Source organism: Cordyceps militaris (genome assembly GCF_000225605.1).
Source record: "Cordyceps militaris CM01 unplaced genomic scaffold CCM_S00004, whole genome shotgun sequence".
Taxonomy (NCBI): Eukaryota; Fungi; Ascomycota; class Sordariomycetes; order Hypocreales; family Cordycipitaceae; genus Cordyceps; species Cordyceps militaris.
In genome coordinates, this window is record NW_006271972.1 from 4,328,942 (window position 1) to 4,345,175 (window position 16,234).

The window sequence follows — 16,234 nt, forward strand, 5'->3', positions numbered from 1 at the left end:
TAAGATAGAGAGAGGATAGAACTGCGGCCGGCTTAGGAGAGACGGTAGAGGAATCGACCATTCCGTTTTCGGCGCATGAGAAAGTACTGCTTGCCTTCGTTTATTCCAGTTCCATCTCTACCTGCATTTGGATACCTACATTTATTAGTTTCGTTGACCAATAGAAGATTATATGACGACTCACTCCATAATCTGTTGGCATGAGCCGAAATAATGTTGGCTTTAGACAGAAGCTTCTCTTCGTATTTGGCAATATCTAGTCCCTTGACTCGAATCTTGCTAGGGTTTGCCTACATGCAAGTTAATAGCTGTAGACTTCACAGACTGTCAAACAAACCTGTTTTAATACAGGCACAAGCTCTTTGGGATCGGCATTGGCTATGGTGCCCACGGTGCGGTATCCATTTTCCCAGAATACACGCCTGCTGCTATGTCAATAGACAGACGCGACAATTGCAAACTTGAATCACTTACGCCGTGCGGCTTTTTATGAATGGTATCTTGGCGAGGCATAGTAGCTCAGTACGAGCGCCTGCGAGGAGGCGATCGGAAAAGTGATCGAGGGCCGCTGCCATGAGGCTACCAGCTGTTAGAGCGGACTTTCGCGTAGCAACGTAGTACATACCCCCAGTCCATGTGCTGGCAAAATTTGATGACGCCGGCGCCGAAACCATGACAGGTTTGTGAGAGCGTCTGCACGGAGCCTCGCGGTGCGTCGTACTTTCGTGCAACCACGTGAATCGGCATTTCATTGCATAAATCACGAAGCTGAAGTGCTAGGTAGAATCTTCTATACACGCGAGACATTTCCTTTTGCTCCGGTGTGTTTTCAGGCACCGGGACTCCTTGCGCACTGTCCATCATTAGCGTTTACAGTGAGGGTGTGGTTCTGTTGACGTACAATTTAAGAATAGCAGTCGGCTTGATGCCTAGGAATCGCAACACGCGCAACCCGCTTTCATCGAGAAGCTGCAGCTCATTGCGAAACACCTGCCAGTTGATCGTGACACCGAGGTCCTGCACCGGCGTGAAGATGTAGAGGATGTGCAGCTCGCCGTCCATGACAAAGGCCCGCAGTGCCTTGACGAGCTCGCGGTGCACAAAGATGCCGTCATCTGGATCAATGGCCGACGCCACAATGGCACGGCCGAGCTGCGTCGGCGCATAGTTGCCAAAGGCGTCTGACTCGATGAGCTCGAGGCCCTCGAGGTCCTTTAGGCTAGCCTTGAGATCTTCATCGACCCGGGCTTCGTCTTGAGTGAGTGCCAGGAGAGATTTGCCAAAGTAGAAGCGAATAGAGTCGTAGCTAGTAGCAAGATGGATAGCAATTACTTCCAGAACAGCGCTACAATTGTTAGGCTAGGACATGCATAAGGCCGAAGCAGGGAAACGTACCGTTGAACGCGCCGATTTTCCGATGTCAGACAGCTAGTTACCTTGGGCAGCTCCGCCTTGATCAGCTGTACCACAGTCTCCAGGTCGGCCTCACGGCAGCACAGGTAAGTCTCACCCACAGGTGACTTGCCTTGACGGCCGGCGCGCCCGCGCATCTGTCGCAGCATGGCTGGGCCTATAAAATCGCGACCCATCCTGGCGTTGTGCAGGATGACGCGGCGAGCTGGGCTGCATGAATTAGCAGACGTTGGAACTCGAGATGGCCCGGGGTTGATTACAGGTTGATGCCCGCAGCGAGGCTACAGGTGGCAACGCAGACTAGGAGGGTTCCGGAGTCGTAGGCGGCTGCTATCAGTTCTCTTTCCTCGGCGGTTATACCAGCCTTTTTGCCATTAGTATCGTCGAAGCGCAAAGCCGTAGGGAGGGGGGCTCACATCTATAGAGTAATTAGTGAGGAAGAGGGATGACGTCGGAGCAAATACACACGATGAAATGCAACACCAAATAATATCGTCTCCTCCAGCACATGATCGAGGCCAGTCGGCAAGCTTCGCAATTCATCAAGCAAGTCAGTTCGTTTTTCTAGCATCGTTTCATGCATCTCAGAAATGTCTGGCATCACACGGCTGATGCACCGTGCCAGCGATTCGGTCATGCTGCGACTGCCGGCAAAGATCAGGACGCCGTAGCCCGCCGACGCGGTTTCATGGGCGAGTGCGACGACGGCATTCAGTACAGGGTCTGACAGCTCTTTGTGGAGAGAGGGGCCGATCGTTCGAACAGCGTCGACAAGGCTGTTCTTGAGCTGGTCGGCGTTGTCTGGGAGGCAGCGAGGATTATCGGCGGCAAAGATGGCGCCGTTGCAGACGAGGTGTTCTTCAATGGGAACAGGTCGATATCGGGTCTCGAATGAATGCGCGTTGAGCCATTTGGCCATGAGATCCATATTCTGCTTTGGCATCAGCGGGGACAAGTAGACGGGATGTACCTCTTCTTACAGGAATGGTAGCACTCATGCCAACAATTTGCACGGTGTGCTCCAAGCTAAGCAATTTTGTACCAATAAGCTCCAAGGTGTAGCCTCGATGCTCGTCATCAATCATGTGCAATTCGTCTAGCACCACGGCCTGAAGCTTGGCTATTGAGCAGTTTTCGATGGCTGCATTGACAAGCATGTTGGCCTATTCCCGGGTGAGCTTTGTTGTAGACGTTTCGATTGGCGTTGGCTATTAACTCGTACCTTTTCCAGTGTACAGACACCAATGTCAAAGTCGTCCCAGGTGGCCCGGACTTTGCCGCCACCAAAGAAGCCGACGACTCGCAAGCCATCCGGCGTCGGCCTGGCATTGAACGGCGCATGCGGATCCTTTTCAACGGGGGACGGGAGTTTGAGGCCCTCGACGAGCTGGCGCAGCCACCGCACCTTTTCCTGCACGAGAGCTACGTAGGGGAGCACAAGCAAGGCTTTGGATTCGCGCGAGTGTAGAATACGCTTCAACATGAGCACTGGCACCGCCGCTACAGTCAGCCAGTATTACGAGAGCGGGGGGTTGCAAATTTCACAAGAATCGGGGTCTTACAGTCGGCGACGAGAGATTTGCCACCGCCAGTCGGCGCGCAGTAGACCAGGTTGCGCTCGCCGGTGAGCAGACCGGGGCCCTTGAGACAGTTGCGCTGCCACGGGTAGATGTGGTTGATTCCGAGCGTCGCAAAGTTGGCGACGAGCGGCGCGGGCAGGCCGTAAACGGCATGCGACAGGTGCAGCTCCGGGTCGAGCGACGACGACGGCGTGGCGGCGAGCTTGTGGCGCTGCGTGTACTCGCCCTCCTCGCTGGTGGACGAGGGCGGCCCCGGCGTGGTGATTGCGCTCGGGATCAGCTTGGACGGGGCCTGCGGCAGCGCGATGGACCGCTTGAAGAGAATCGGTGGCGGCGGCGGCCTGGCGGCCGGATCGGGGTTGGGGTCGGCGGCGGACCAGGAGCGCTTCTGGCCGGCGACGGGGTCGACGGGTGCCGGTGCGTGTGCATGGTTGTTCTGGACGAGCTGGAGTGATGTGGTGTGCAGCAGGCCATTCATGCGCTGCATGGCGGCGTCCCCTTTTTTGCTGTTCTCCTTTTCAGTTTCCTATTTTGACCGGCCTGGGAAGTAAAGGAGAAGCCGGAGGTGTGTTGTCCATCGGGCGATGCAGGGCCGAACCGTGAACGCTAGGTGAGTTGAATCTGGTGTCGCCGCCTTTCGCCCTTGCGCAGCCTGAGGCGCGTCCCGACGCGACGACGCAACGAGGTGTAGTCGCGCTATCACGTGCGGAATACTCTGCTTCCACGAGATACAGAAGAAGCACAATTTGATTAAATTCAATGCTTCAAGTCTATAAATAGGGGCATTTTAAACTTTTTCCTTTTTTTAGCTCTCAAGTCGTTTTTCTTCTTCATATGTCTAATAGTGTTGTTGTGGCGCACACATAGCTGGTGAGGCTAAACTGGCCAGAGGCGTAATACGGGACCAGTGCACGGTGGGATTGGAAGTGCTCGGGAAAAAAGCCCAACCCATTGCCCGTGCACTCTTCATGCGGCGTTTTAACCCTTGCAGGTACATCATCTCCTTCCCGAGGCTGGGCGCTGCAGGAAACCCGAGGTGCTGGAGGCAGTCGCCCCTCCAAGTAGTCGTCGCGGAAGTGTAATATGTACACATGTTCTTGCCGGTGTTGGCGTGATCCAAGCTGCCGACACCGAGATCACGGAATGCGACACCCGTGTACCGTACCGCCGCCCATCCATCGGCCGACGACAAGACTGCCGCTCGCAATCAGATGACGCTGAATCAGTCACCCAGGTCGTTCCACTAATACGTCAGCGCGGCGTAATAGTCGCGGCAACCGTAGATGCCGAGGATTTGCGAGTGCCGTAATTTGTGGTACTTTGTTACAAACGGTGCGTTTGTCTAGGGTAGTCTGTCAAGCCCACAAATGCCACACCAGGATGCTCGAATTTGCGTCACTCATGTGCTTCCTCTGATAGATAATTTTCTGTTGATCAAATATGGCGCTGAAAGAGGCCACAGCGAAGCTTTGTCGAGGGAAAATCACGTATCGCGCGGTCCTTGCTTCTTGTCTGCCTACCTGGGGATATTGCACAGAAGCACTAACTAGGCGGAGACATGGCAAGCGAGAAAACACACTTCATCAACAGGAAAGAAAAAGAAAAGAGGTGCAGCTTGAACAGAAAAGCAGATACGCTACTCGATACAATTTCGGAATGAGATGTACAATTTATTGCCGTAACGAGGCTACTTTCGAGAACAACATATTCATCAGAATGGCGCGTCTAGTTGATCGTAGAACGCGCTGGTATGCGCGACAGAAGGACAGGCGCATGTCGCGTTATCACGTGTGGCTTCTGCATGTGGCTGAAAAAGGGTCATTCGCGGCGGTGGTGGCGTGTTTGATTGACGCCGACTGCAGAAGTGGCGGAGGTAATTTGTACAAAGGACAAGTACCTCGCTAGGGCATAACAGGGTGCCTGACAGACGGACGAGAGCATATCTGGCATTTCGGCACCAGCCACTGACTCCGATTTACAGGCATGTTCCAGGCCCCCACGCGCTGCGCTCTAGGACAACGACGGGGGGCATGCAACGACAATTGCTGTCCATGGGGGGTGGGAAATGCATGAATGAATGCAAGCGAATAACTTGGCAAGCAGTCTGTGGAAAAAAGAGCGCAGAGGTCAAGTGGCTGTTGCTATTACTCCCCTTTCCCCCGTATGCCTTTATTCTTACCGGTAGTCGCGTGAGGGCCGCCACCCACACCACGAAAACCTACCAAGGTCTTGATCATTGGCCCGACCCTGATCAATTCTGGTTTCTGGCTTCAGCTGGCGCTGGGTTGCTGCGGCGGTACTTTAGATGGAACGCAGCGCGTGGTACAAGAGAATAGCCGTGCGACTCGGGGAGACGAGGTTGCCTTGGGCGGGTTTTATGCCTTTGTTTCCTGAGAGCCGACGACGCATGAAGAGATTGATGACTACCCGCTCGGTGCTCCATTTGTAGTCGGCGAGGCCGCTCAACTTACCCTTGCCTCTTTGTTGCAGCCTGTTTGATGGCCTATACAGATATGGGGGGGGGGCATGCGATTACACCAACGGTAGTGACCTTGGAACCCACAAAGCGCAAAAATGGTACTGGATAATAAAGCGCCGTGTTCTTTCCGAAAGTACCGTTAGACGAGAAACTCAACAAGACAGTTTCTCACCCCACCGTAGAGTTTGTTGCGCAAGCCTCTGACGCGAACTCTGTCCGCACACTAAAATACTAGGGAACTAGGCATCGATTACGTGGCGACAAAAAAGGCCCTACACATAACTCTATGGTTAAGAAGATTAAACTGGGAAAAGGAGGAAAGGGAATCAGAACAAGTATAAGTAAGATTAGAGAGATAAGAAAGATAAATGAAAAGGGAAGGAAGTGAATCAATAGTAAGAAAAGAATACGAACGAGAAAGATGGTAGTAGTTATTCCTAACCGGACGGTTGGGTTATTTTGTCTCCCTGGTGACAGGCTTGTTTTATGAATACATTTGTACATGTGCATTTGCGTATTTGCGTACGTAGCGTACGTAGCGTACCAGTACTTGATTAATGAGGTGGTGGGCGGTCGACAGATTCCCTAGGTACCTAGGTAGGCGATGACATGGTGGCAATCAGCCATCCACATGGTAACGCAGCCAGATGTGACATGTCGATGCCCCCCCAACAAACAAGGCACGGTCGGGATTGGGCAAGCCTCGCTTGATGGGAGAGAACCATTGCTTTCCGCGGCGGTGGGAGGAAAGCTTCGGCGTGCTGCTGAGAAAAAAAAAAGGTCTCCGGCAATTCTTCACGACCCCCTGCAACCTATTAAACTAGGTACGATGGGACTGTTTTTAGGGAGATCCATTTCCGCAGGCGGAATTGGGCCTCACAGGACCTAGGTATGGGTATGTTCATAGTAGAAGCTTTCATATTTTATGCAGAACATGGTGAGTCAAGTACCGAAAGGCACCAGCGTGCGCGCCGCCAGTCGGAGCAGCACGAACTGTGCAAATTTGCACCTGTTGTCTCAGCCTGGCCGTCTGATACCGCCCTACCTAGTATGTTGGGCATGACGGAGAGGCCGACCGTTGAGCACGTCTTGGCCCTGCGCTTGCGTTTACGGCGAAGAAAAAAAAACAAAAACACGCCCGCACATGTCACTGAGAAAATTCCAAAGCTGCCTCTTCTACGATATGAGTCTTAGTGACCTGTTTTTTCTTCTCTTGCGAGACACGCGACGAGGCTTTCCGTCACTGACGGCAGAGGTTTATTGTTGCCGTGAGGTCGGCTCAAGAATGCGACGACGGGGCACGATTACCGAATCGTAGCCCTTTTGCGGGCCGGAGGGGGGAGGAGACGAGGGGGGGCGTATCCCATCATGAGACACACACACTGGTACAACACGACTGACTTTTGTTTTGCAACGACGACAGAGTGCGCCTGGGGCTGGAGCTTTTTTTCTTTTACCGCCGCGGCTCACGGTCGCCGAAGCCTATTCGGTGGAGAGCAGGACCAAATCGCATTTCAATTAGTCGTCTGGCCTCAACTTGTCGATGCATGGTATCGTCCTTTTTTTTTTAATCCCATCTTGCGGCGGTGACGGCGGCTTAGGTAGGGACGGCGTTGCCCTAGTCTACACCGTCTACACCCCCCTCTGCCGTCATGCCCACCCCCAAGGCTACCTACGCGGCGATGATTTTTTTAATTAATTTACAGGGCATCTGGCGCGCTGGCTTTTTGTTGATAACTAGGTAGTTAAGCTATTTAATTAAAATTGGCTCGTGAGGTTATACGCAGGCGACAACCACCTCACGACAGCTCGGTGGGCGATGGCCCTAAATAACTACCTGCCTAGTTACTGCACTCTATCAAGTATCTGAAACACATGCCTGTATTGGTACTCTCCAGTTTCTATTTTACGTCTAGTTATCGCATTTCCCTTTGAGCGGCCATTTTCATGTCGGTGGGCGGGCGGGTCTGTTTCTGGCTGGAGAAAAAACTCCTATTTTACGCCTCGGCCTGGCGCCAACTCTATGGCATCTAGCAATCCATCTTCTTCACGTCTACTATCGGAACACTAAACTATAAAAACGACGGGCGAACGCTGGAGAGCTTCCAGGGTTTTGGGGGGCCCGCCGCGCCCCAGGATCCAGTGCCGCCTGCCTGCTTGCCTGCGTTGTCGTGAACATGGGCTTCTGGTGTGGTGGTGAGGGCACCCCCCCCTGCTCGCAATACTCGGCAGCTTTTGTTCTGTTTTTAGCCAATTCTGGAGCTTTCTCTGAACCCGGGGGCGGCGACCCAGCCGCCCAGGCTGCCTATGTAACTAGAAGCGTCATACACAACAACACCCACCCCCAAGTGCGCGTGGACGGACCAAGGCTGGCCACGCTGACGGCTGTTTCGCAAACCAGCGTGTGGGATTGACGCCTCCCGGAAATTGACATGGTGTAACCTCGCCTGCAGCTGTTTGTTTGAGCAGAATGACGAGGCGCAGGGGAATAGCAGGGCATTGCATAGGGACGACGCAGTGTGCAACTGACGGCATGATGCTCATGTGCGCCTCGCCATGCTCCTCGTTTCTCCTTGACGATGACCTGGGCAGTAGGTTGGGGGCCATGTCAAAGAGGCTTGTGGTCAGCGTGTGGCCAAGCGTGGCGACGGCGGCGCGGCTGCCAAAGTAAATATATCGGATGAGGATATATGGATGGCGACATGGCAAACGCTGTCGTCGCCAGCGTCAGTTCAGTCTCTTGCTGTCGGTAAATAGGATGCACCGAGTACTTGCACGGCGGCGTCGACATTGGACTGTCATCGTGGCCTCGGCGCGTACATGTATTCGGGGCAACCCCGTGTTATAGCACTGGGATATACACATGGGAGATATTTATGCCTTGACACACGGAATGGCATCGATAAACCGGATACCAACCCGGCTGCCTCAGGTAAAAACAGGCTATGGAACTAGTTCTACGCGGTTGTGTGCGACGGGAAGACGGTGTCGAGGGAAGGGTGGGAGCAGAGCGAGGCGATGCGAGGCTAGTCAACCAAGAGCTGACAGAGGTTAGAACGGGGGCGCATAGCAAACAAGTGTAACGGAGGCATCTGGGCGACGGCGAGGCCTTCGAAAAGGGCAACCGGATCTTGACGGAGTAAAGCGGCGGTTGGGATAATAATGGGATGATGGAAGGGCAAGTCGTGTACGGGAGCCAATATTAGCAACGAGCAAGGATGTTGGGAATGGAATGGGAAGCGGATGCGGGATGGGGCTTGGGACGACGGCGCGTAGGTGGCGCGGAGGTGGTGCTAATGAGCAGTTGAGGAGACGGCGCAATACAAATTAGGAGAGCGAGGAAAAAGACCAGCTAAAAAGAGAATAAGAGAGAGAGAGAGAGAGAAAGGCTGCCACGCCGCCAAGGGCGTTCGTTGCAGAGGTTCTTCGTGGTCGGGTTGTTACGATCCCTCTTTCATTCAACTGTGTCTGACCAGCGGGACCGGTGGGTCCTCATGAGCAACACTTGGGCTCAAGGGTGCATCAAGTCGATATAAAGTTTCTGCTATCGGGGATCTGCATGATCCAGTCGGACCTCGGCGGGAGAGGCAGACGACGATGCTAGTGGTGACTTGAGCGATACATGACCGGGGCTCCCAGATAGCGCGCCACCCCCCCATGACACGGGTCCGGCGCAGAGTTATTTTATAGCGCCTGGTTACAGGGGGTCATGCGCCTGTATCTGGATGCAGGAGCGGAGGGGTACAAGGCATCACGGCGGTTTTGCGCAGTAGCATGATGTATCGACTTTCCAGCGTGTGGCGAGCGGCGCAGGACAAACTTCCATGGCAAGACCAGAATGCACAGAACGCCCATCTAGCGCAAGGCACCGGTAGGCACTTGATCGAACCAAAGCCAGCCAAGCTAGGATACACTCTAACTACCTAGTACATACAGAGAGCACTCTTTGCCCTGTCTGGACGTGTCTTGCCTTGTCCTGGCCTGGCCCCATCTGGGGGGGCAAGGCAAGCCAGCAAGCACCACAGAGAGAGAGACGAAGACCAAGGGCCCGCCGCCGCCGCCTCGGGGACGTTTCTTCTTGTCGGCACCAGCAGGGGCATCTTTCACTCACATCCACGCCTTCTTCCGTCTCCAAACCTTCTCCCTCTCTTCCCTGATCCATCTTGCAACCTCACCTTTCTGCTTTTGCACCCAGCCCGCTGCCCTACTTCTTTGCCATCCCGCATTCCTCTTTTTCGGCCTCCCGTCAAGCCTGCCTAATTTCATCTTGATACCACGCGTCTCGCTTTGGACGCTCCCTCCTCGTGCTTGGTTACCTGGGGCATGCCATTCACACGACGTCTGCCTCATCTCATCGCGGCCTCGACGCTGAATGCGTGGTGCCACCATGGCCCAGCAAAGTGTAAGCTTTCCCCTCGTTTAGACGGCCGTATTTTTGCTTTCTTCGCCCCCAATCTTCTTTTCACCTTTGTTTCCCCCCTTCACCTCCCCATCGCCCTCTTATATCACGTCTCACTCAAAACCTGCACACCTCACATCGCACACTACACCTCACCCGTGTCCCAGCCCCTGCCAGCGCACGTCGCCCGCCCACCGCCCACTCTCTCCTCTGGCCGCTGACCTTTTTTTTCTCTCTTCTGTACAGGATTCGCGGCCCTCGGATCCAGATCCCAAGACGGGCGGAGACGCCATGGCAAACTTGACTGGTGCCGTCGCGGACAAGGACGCTGGCGCTGATGGCGCCGTGCCATATGGGACACGCTCCCGCAACAGAAACGGCAACGCACGCATTAATTATGCCGAAGACAAGGACATTGAAATGGACAATTATGACTATTACGACAAGATGCAGGGCGAAGCGCCCAAAAAGCCGTCGCGCCTGGTAACCATGACCACCACCACCGCCAACGGAGGTGAGACGTCAGGGCGCGTTGCGGCTGGGGGTCGCAAGCCTCTGACGGGCAGCGCACCAGGCAGCGACGACTCCAAGATGACGGCATCGCATGCTCATACCGCTGCCACCAGTAACGGGCAATCATCTGCCGGCGCAACAGCAGCGTCGTCGGCTGCGGCGTCGCGCAAGCGCAAGGCAGTCAATGGTTCTGCAGCGCAAGTGGTGGCGACGGCGGCGGCGACGGCGACGACAACGACAACAGGTGGGCAGTCGGCGCGACGTGTAGCCAGTGCAAACGCGGCACAAAGCGCGGCGACATCCATTTGGCCAGAAACAAATATGCTTAGTTTTGAGGACTGCGAGTCGCGCCCTCAGAATGGGCGCCTGGTGGCCGACGACGGCACGGTACTGGAAGCAAATGGTAAGTCTTGGTGGCTCCACCCCTGCGCAATTTCACAACACCACGGTGGCAGCATGCCAAAATGGTGGCTGTCATGACACCAGAATAACAACGCAAGAGGAGAGCAAAATGACTAATGCATCGCCCAGATTATGTCTACCTGGTGTGTGAGCCGCCCGGCGAGCCATACTATCTAGGTCGCATCATGGAATTCCTGCACGCGCAGAACGACCCGGCGCGGCCGGTGGATGCTGTGCGCATCAACTGGTTCTACCGACCCAAGGATATTGGGCGCAAGGTGTCGGACGCGCGGTTGGTCATTGCCACGATGCATTCCGACATTAGCCCGCTGGCAGCACTACGCGGAAAATGTCAGATCCGCCACCGCGTCGAAATTGACGACTTTGAAGAATATCGCAAGTCGCCCGACTGCTTCTGGTACGAGAAGCTCTATGACCGCTACATCCAAAAGCACTACGATCTCATCCCCACGACGCACATTATCAATGTGCCTGACAAGGTGAAGCAGGTGCTGGATGAGCGGTGGAAATTTGTCTTGGTTGAGCAGGGGCGAGGCAAGGAGCTGACTAGCGCCGTCAAATCGTGCAAACGATGCAGCGGATATTGTGCAAGGTATGTCTTTTTTTTTTCCCCCTCTGTTTGTCTATGCTCTATTCCCTCGCTTGTGTCCGATTTTTTTTTCTTTTTCTTGGATCTGGCCAAATTCATGCCCAGCACGGAGCCGCTGTCTCTGTGTTTACCGAGTACGCCTTGACTGGGGGCGAACTAGATGGGACGTGGTGTGTGGGTGCTGCGGCGGATGCAGACCTGCAGGCTCAAGCTGGTTGTGGGTGTTGTGGGTATGGGTGTGTGTGGCGTGGCAGCGGGTGGGTTTGGCGTGGCCCAGCCAAAGTGTGGCCCAGCAGACGGCCCAAGTTGGGTTGAGGTTTGCCAGGCGAGGCGAGGTGAGGCGGCGACGGCGTCATGGGGGGCTTGGGCGTGTTTCCGGCGACGGAGGACCGACACACCAGAGCGATTTGATGCCACACACACGCGCCACACTTGCAGAGCACCACCACAGCAAGCAAGCACCACCACAGCCATTACCACAGCCATCACCACAGCCATCACCACCAACAATCACAACAATCACCACAATCACCACAATCCTCACAATCCTCACAATCACCAAAAGTACAGACAGGGTTCTCTTGCTCGTCTTCTTGGTTGCCTTCTCACCTTGTTCCTCGTCTTCCCTGAGGCCCTATTTTTCCTTGCTGCAGTACCCTTTCCCCTGCCCTGCACGTCCCCACCCTCGATCCTCCGCCAATCCGGCCTCTCCCAAACAAACCAGCGGCAGCGGCAGCCCGGCTCACCCCAGTGGCTCGCAGTGGCTCTCAGTTGCCCGCCATTGGCTGTCTGGCTCTCTCATTCGCTGCCTGTCCACCATCCACCACCGCTGAACCCACCCATGTTACCGACCCCACCTGGCCACATACCAAGAACGGCAGCCGTCTGCACACCATGTCCACGCTACCGGGACCTGCACGCACTACCAGATGCTTGCTTACACGACATCCCATCACCACCAAACACGCATCCCCATTCACAAAGTCTCCTTCCGTCTTTTCTAGCATGCAGAACCGCCTACATCACCACTCTCACTCTCCTTTGATTCTCGCCACGTCTTTGATAATGTCTACTGACACTCACGCTCTAGCAACGACTCTGTCGATTGCGCCGTTTGCACCTTCACATATCACATGAATTGTGTTCGCCCTCCTCTCCTAAAAAAAACCTTCGAGAGGATTTGCTTGGTCTTGTGGTGCCTGCAGTCGTGCCCAAGAACGCAAGCTAGAAAACCGCCACACCGTCCCCGACGGCGAAGACGACGAAGACCCTCTCGACGAGGATGAAGAGGACGCCCATGACCCCAACACAACCCGAACTACCCCGATCGACGACGAAAAAGTCCACCATAAAGGCACCGCAGAGCAAATATACCATGCTAGTCTTTGGCCCTACCGCTACCTCGGTCTCCATTGCAAGCCCGAAGACGCCCTTGACCTCGACGACCGCATATACCCTCGTGCCAGCACCCGCCTCGGCGCCAGAAATCAGGCCACAGTCCTTCCCTGGCCAGGTCGCCCTGTCGAATATGTCAAACCTTTTGAGATTAAGCGCGGCAAGGGCGGCACAAAGAACAAGGATATCCAAGAGGAAAAGGCCATGCGTGGAAAACGACCGTTGTGGGTTCAGGACGAACCACCTGGCTACACCACTCGAGGTGAGGATCACGACGCTGATGATCCCAACTGCACAGCCACTCCGCTCTGGATTCCTCCCCCCGAAAACGACGAGACATCCACCAAGCATGTCATTGCCTACATGGACAAGGCTAGAGAGACGGCCAAGAGCCACGGCCTGCCCAAGCAATGTACCAACCTGCAGGACGTCGCTATAGCGGACCTCTATCGTCAAAATTATAATCCCGACAAGGCTCTCGCCATGCTTGCCAAGACACCCATGCCTGACTTCAAGGAACCCCGCCTTACCGCCGCCGAAGAAAAGCGCTGGGAGGAAGCTATTTCCAAGTATGGATCCGAGCTATTTCTCGTCAAGAAGCATGTCAAGACCATGAGCCCGGGTCAGGTTGTCCGTCGCTACTACTCGTGGAAAAAGTCGGATCGCGGCAAGCAAATCTGGGGCAGTTACTCGGGGCGCAAGGGAAAGAAGCAGGGAAGGAGAGCCGAAGCCCCTGTCAATAAAATTGCCGACGAGGTCGCCGACAACGAGGACGATTCAGCTTTCGATACTGCCAAGGCCACGGAAAAGAAAAGAACCTTTGTCTGTCTATTTTGCGTCGCGACCAACTCACGTCAATGGCGCAGAGCTCCTGGTTCCATGCAGGGTCTGCTTGGTGGCGATATCAAGCCAACACCCAAAGACAAAAACAACCTGCCGCTCGTGGCTCTTTGTCGACGATGCGCCGAACTCTGGCGTCGTTATGCTATCCGATGGGAGGACATTGACGAGGTGACCAAGAAGGTCACCCAAAATGGCAAGACTTACAAGCGCAAGCAGGACGAAGAGCTTCTTAAAGAGCTCCAGGCTGCCCAGGAGCATGGCCTTATGACGCCTGACCGTGATTCAACCCCTCTAAGTGGCACCACCAGCGCCAATGGCGTTGAGCCTCCCAGAAAGCGTCTCAAGGTCCCCATCGACAGAGACTTCGACCCTGCCACTTCCGATGGTGGTAGCGTTTCTGGTGCCGGCTTGACCAAGAAAAAGGACAAGGACACGATCAATGAAGCCACCCCCAAGATGGAGCTACCCCAAGCCAGAAAATTGCCCTGTGCCATATGCAGTGCAATGGAGCCTCTTGGCGACCAGCATGTCTCTTGTCGCGAGTGTCGTCTCACTGTTCACCGCAACTGCTATGGTATCGTGGATAACCGAACCCAAGGCAAATGGCTTTGCGACATGTGCACCAACGACAAGAACCCGCAAGTCTCGATTAGCTACAAATGTGTCTTGTGTCCCGTTGAGCATACCGAGCATGAGTTTGTTGAGCAGCCCAAACTTACGCATCACAAGAAGAAAATGTCGCCTCAAGACCGTGAGCGTGAGAGGCTAGACGTCCAACAAGCTCGCAAGGCGGTTGAGCACTACCGAAAGCATCAAGAAGAGCTGAATCGTCCTGCAAACCCCCGAGAGCCACTGAAACGAACGGCAGACAACAATTGGGTCCACGTGACCTGCGCTGTCTGGACTCCGGAGGTCAAGTTTGGCAATTCCAAGGCAATGGAGCCATCCGAAGGCATCCCATCTATACCCAAGCTGCGATACGACGAGGTTTGCCATGCCTGCAATCAAGCAGGCAATGGAGCCTGCATACCTTGTCATCACTGCCGCACAACGTTTCACGTCGAGTGTGCTCGACAAGCTGGCCACCTCCTCGCTTTCGACATGACCCCGATCAAGAGCTCTCGACGCGACCAGCATAACATTGTGACGATTCATGGCGAAAGTGGTACCATGTCAGCCTTGCTGTGGTGCAAGGATCATATTCCCAGCAAGATCATTACCCACAGGATGCATGACATTGTCGGCGACAACGGCCTTACTGCACTACAGCTTTACGTGCACAATTTCAAGCAGGCCGATTTGACGCTTACGGGAACTGTGCGCAAGGCCAACCTGTTGACTATGGCAGCCAAGGCGGGCGGGGCTGCATTCCCTGCAACGCACAGAGCGTCCTCTACGACAGCTGCCAATGGCGCTCCCCTAGTTGCCGGGTTGGCCAACGGCGAACATGGCAACCCGGCCACGAATGCTGCTGAGCCGGGCGAAAAGGTCTGCATCAGCTGTGGCGTCGATGTCACTCTCCGATGGTGGCCCATTGATACAAATCAGGAAAGGCAGCTCGCTAATGGTCATTATGGAGCCATTGGATCCGAGGCGCAAAAGTTTGTCGAGCAGAGAAAGTTTCAGTGCCACAAGTGCAAGAAGCTTGCCAAGTCTCCCCGCCCACATCACACGCCTGCAACACTATCCACGCCAGCACCACTATCCACGCCAGATTCGCGACCATCTTTTCCGACGCAGGCGCCTTCGTCGATGCCTTCGCTGCGTAGCCCGCCTCCGCCCCCCCCGCCACTGGTTCCCGAGTATCGCGATCATCGTACTGTGAGCCAATGGCCACGACCTCCATCCAGTCATCACAATGGGCCTCCCCCAACTTTGCCGCATCCGATCCATGCGCCAATCATTTCGCAGTCGCATGTTACAGGTGCCCGGCCATCGCATCCGCCGTCGCACGCGTTTTCTACGCCTCCATCCTCACGATACGAATGGTTTCCGAACCCAATCCAACACACATCGACGAATCGATCGCCGCCGACAAGTCATTTGAATGGTTCTCCCGTCAACGTGCCGCCGCCACCCATCTCGGCTCTTAGACCGCCGCCAACATCTGGACCACCGCCGCCACTTGGCATGGGACATCGGCACTCGCCTTCGCCCATGTACTCGAACAGCTTACCGATCTCGCCCCATAGCTTACGAGGACCACCGCCTCCACCCCCACCTCCGCCTTCAGCCTATGTACCATCTTATCGCGGGCTTGTAGGCCATCCGTCCCCGCACGGCCTGAATGGTGGCCCGCCTCTGCCACCGCCGCGGGACTCTTTTGCTCACGGGCTTCACCCGCAGCGATCCCAGTATCGCTCCTCAGTACATGTGAGCCCTTCTGGGCCCCCTTCCGGCCCTAATGGAATGCCACCGCATCCTCCCCGGGATCACATGTCAGCACGGTCTGACCCGCGACCAGACGGTGCCAGCGCAAGCCCAGCACTCCGAAACTTGTTGTCTTAGCAATACTATTTTCTACACCCCTGCCCCCTCTTTAATTTGCGCAGCGAGCTTTTAGTCGTGCTTGTATAACACATTGATTGGAAAAGATTCCG

At 55.1% G+C, this 16,234-nt stretch overlaps 2 protein-coding genes across 2 annotated transcripts; one reads left to right on the forward strand and one right to left on the reverse strand.

Moving 5' to 3' along the window:
• Nucleotides 1–100: 100 nt before the first annotated feature.
• On the reverse strand, nucleotides 101–3,480 carry CCM_06389 (DNA-directed DNA polymerase theta; the record flags this gene model as incomplete). Its single annotated transcript, XM_006671529.1, has 12 exons — nucleotides 101–135; nucleotides 185–290; nucleotides 350–422; nucleotides 475–579; nucleotides 626–853; nucleotides 902–1,345; nucleotides 1,396–1,623; nucleotides 1,674–1,777; nucleotides 2,018–2,344; nucleotides 2,394–2,576; nucleotides 2,636–2,913; nucleotides 2,976–3,480. 12 exons carry the CDS (start codon nucleotides 3,478–3,480, stop codon nucleotides 101–103), a joined length of 2,616 nt encoding a protein of 871 aa, XP_006671592.1.
• Nucleotides 3,481–9,859: 6,379 nt separating this feature from the next.
• Nucleotides 9,860–16,142, forward strand: CCM_06390 (PHD finger and BAH domain protein (Snt2), putative; the record flags this gene model as incomplete). The annotated part of the gene is made up of 4 exons (XM_006671530.1): nucleotides 9,860–9,874; nucleotides 10,118–10,787; nucleotides 10,916–11,399; nucleotides 12,602–16,142. The coding sequence occupies 4 exons, from the start codon at nucleotides 9,860–9,862 to the stop codon at nucleotides 16,140–16,142; spliced, it is 4,710 nt and encodes a 1,569-aa protein (XP_006671593.1).
• Between the last annotated feature and the right edge of the window lie 92 nt (nucleotides 16,143–16,234).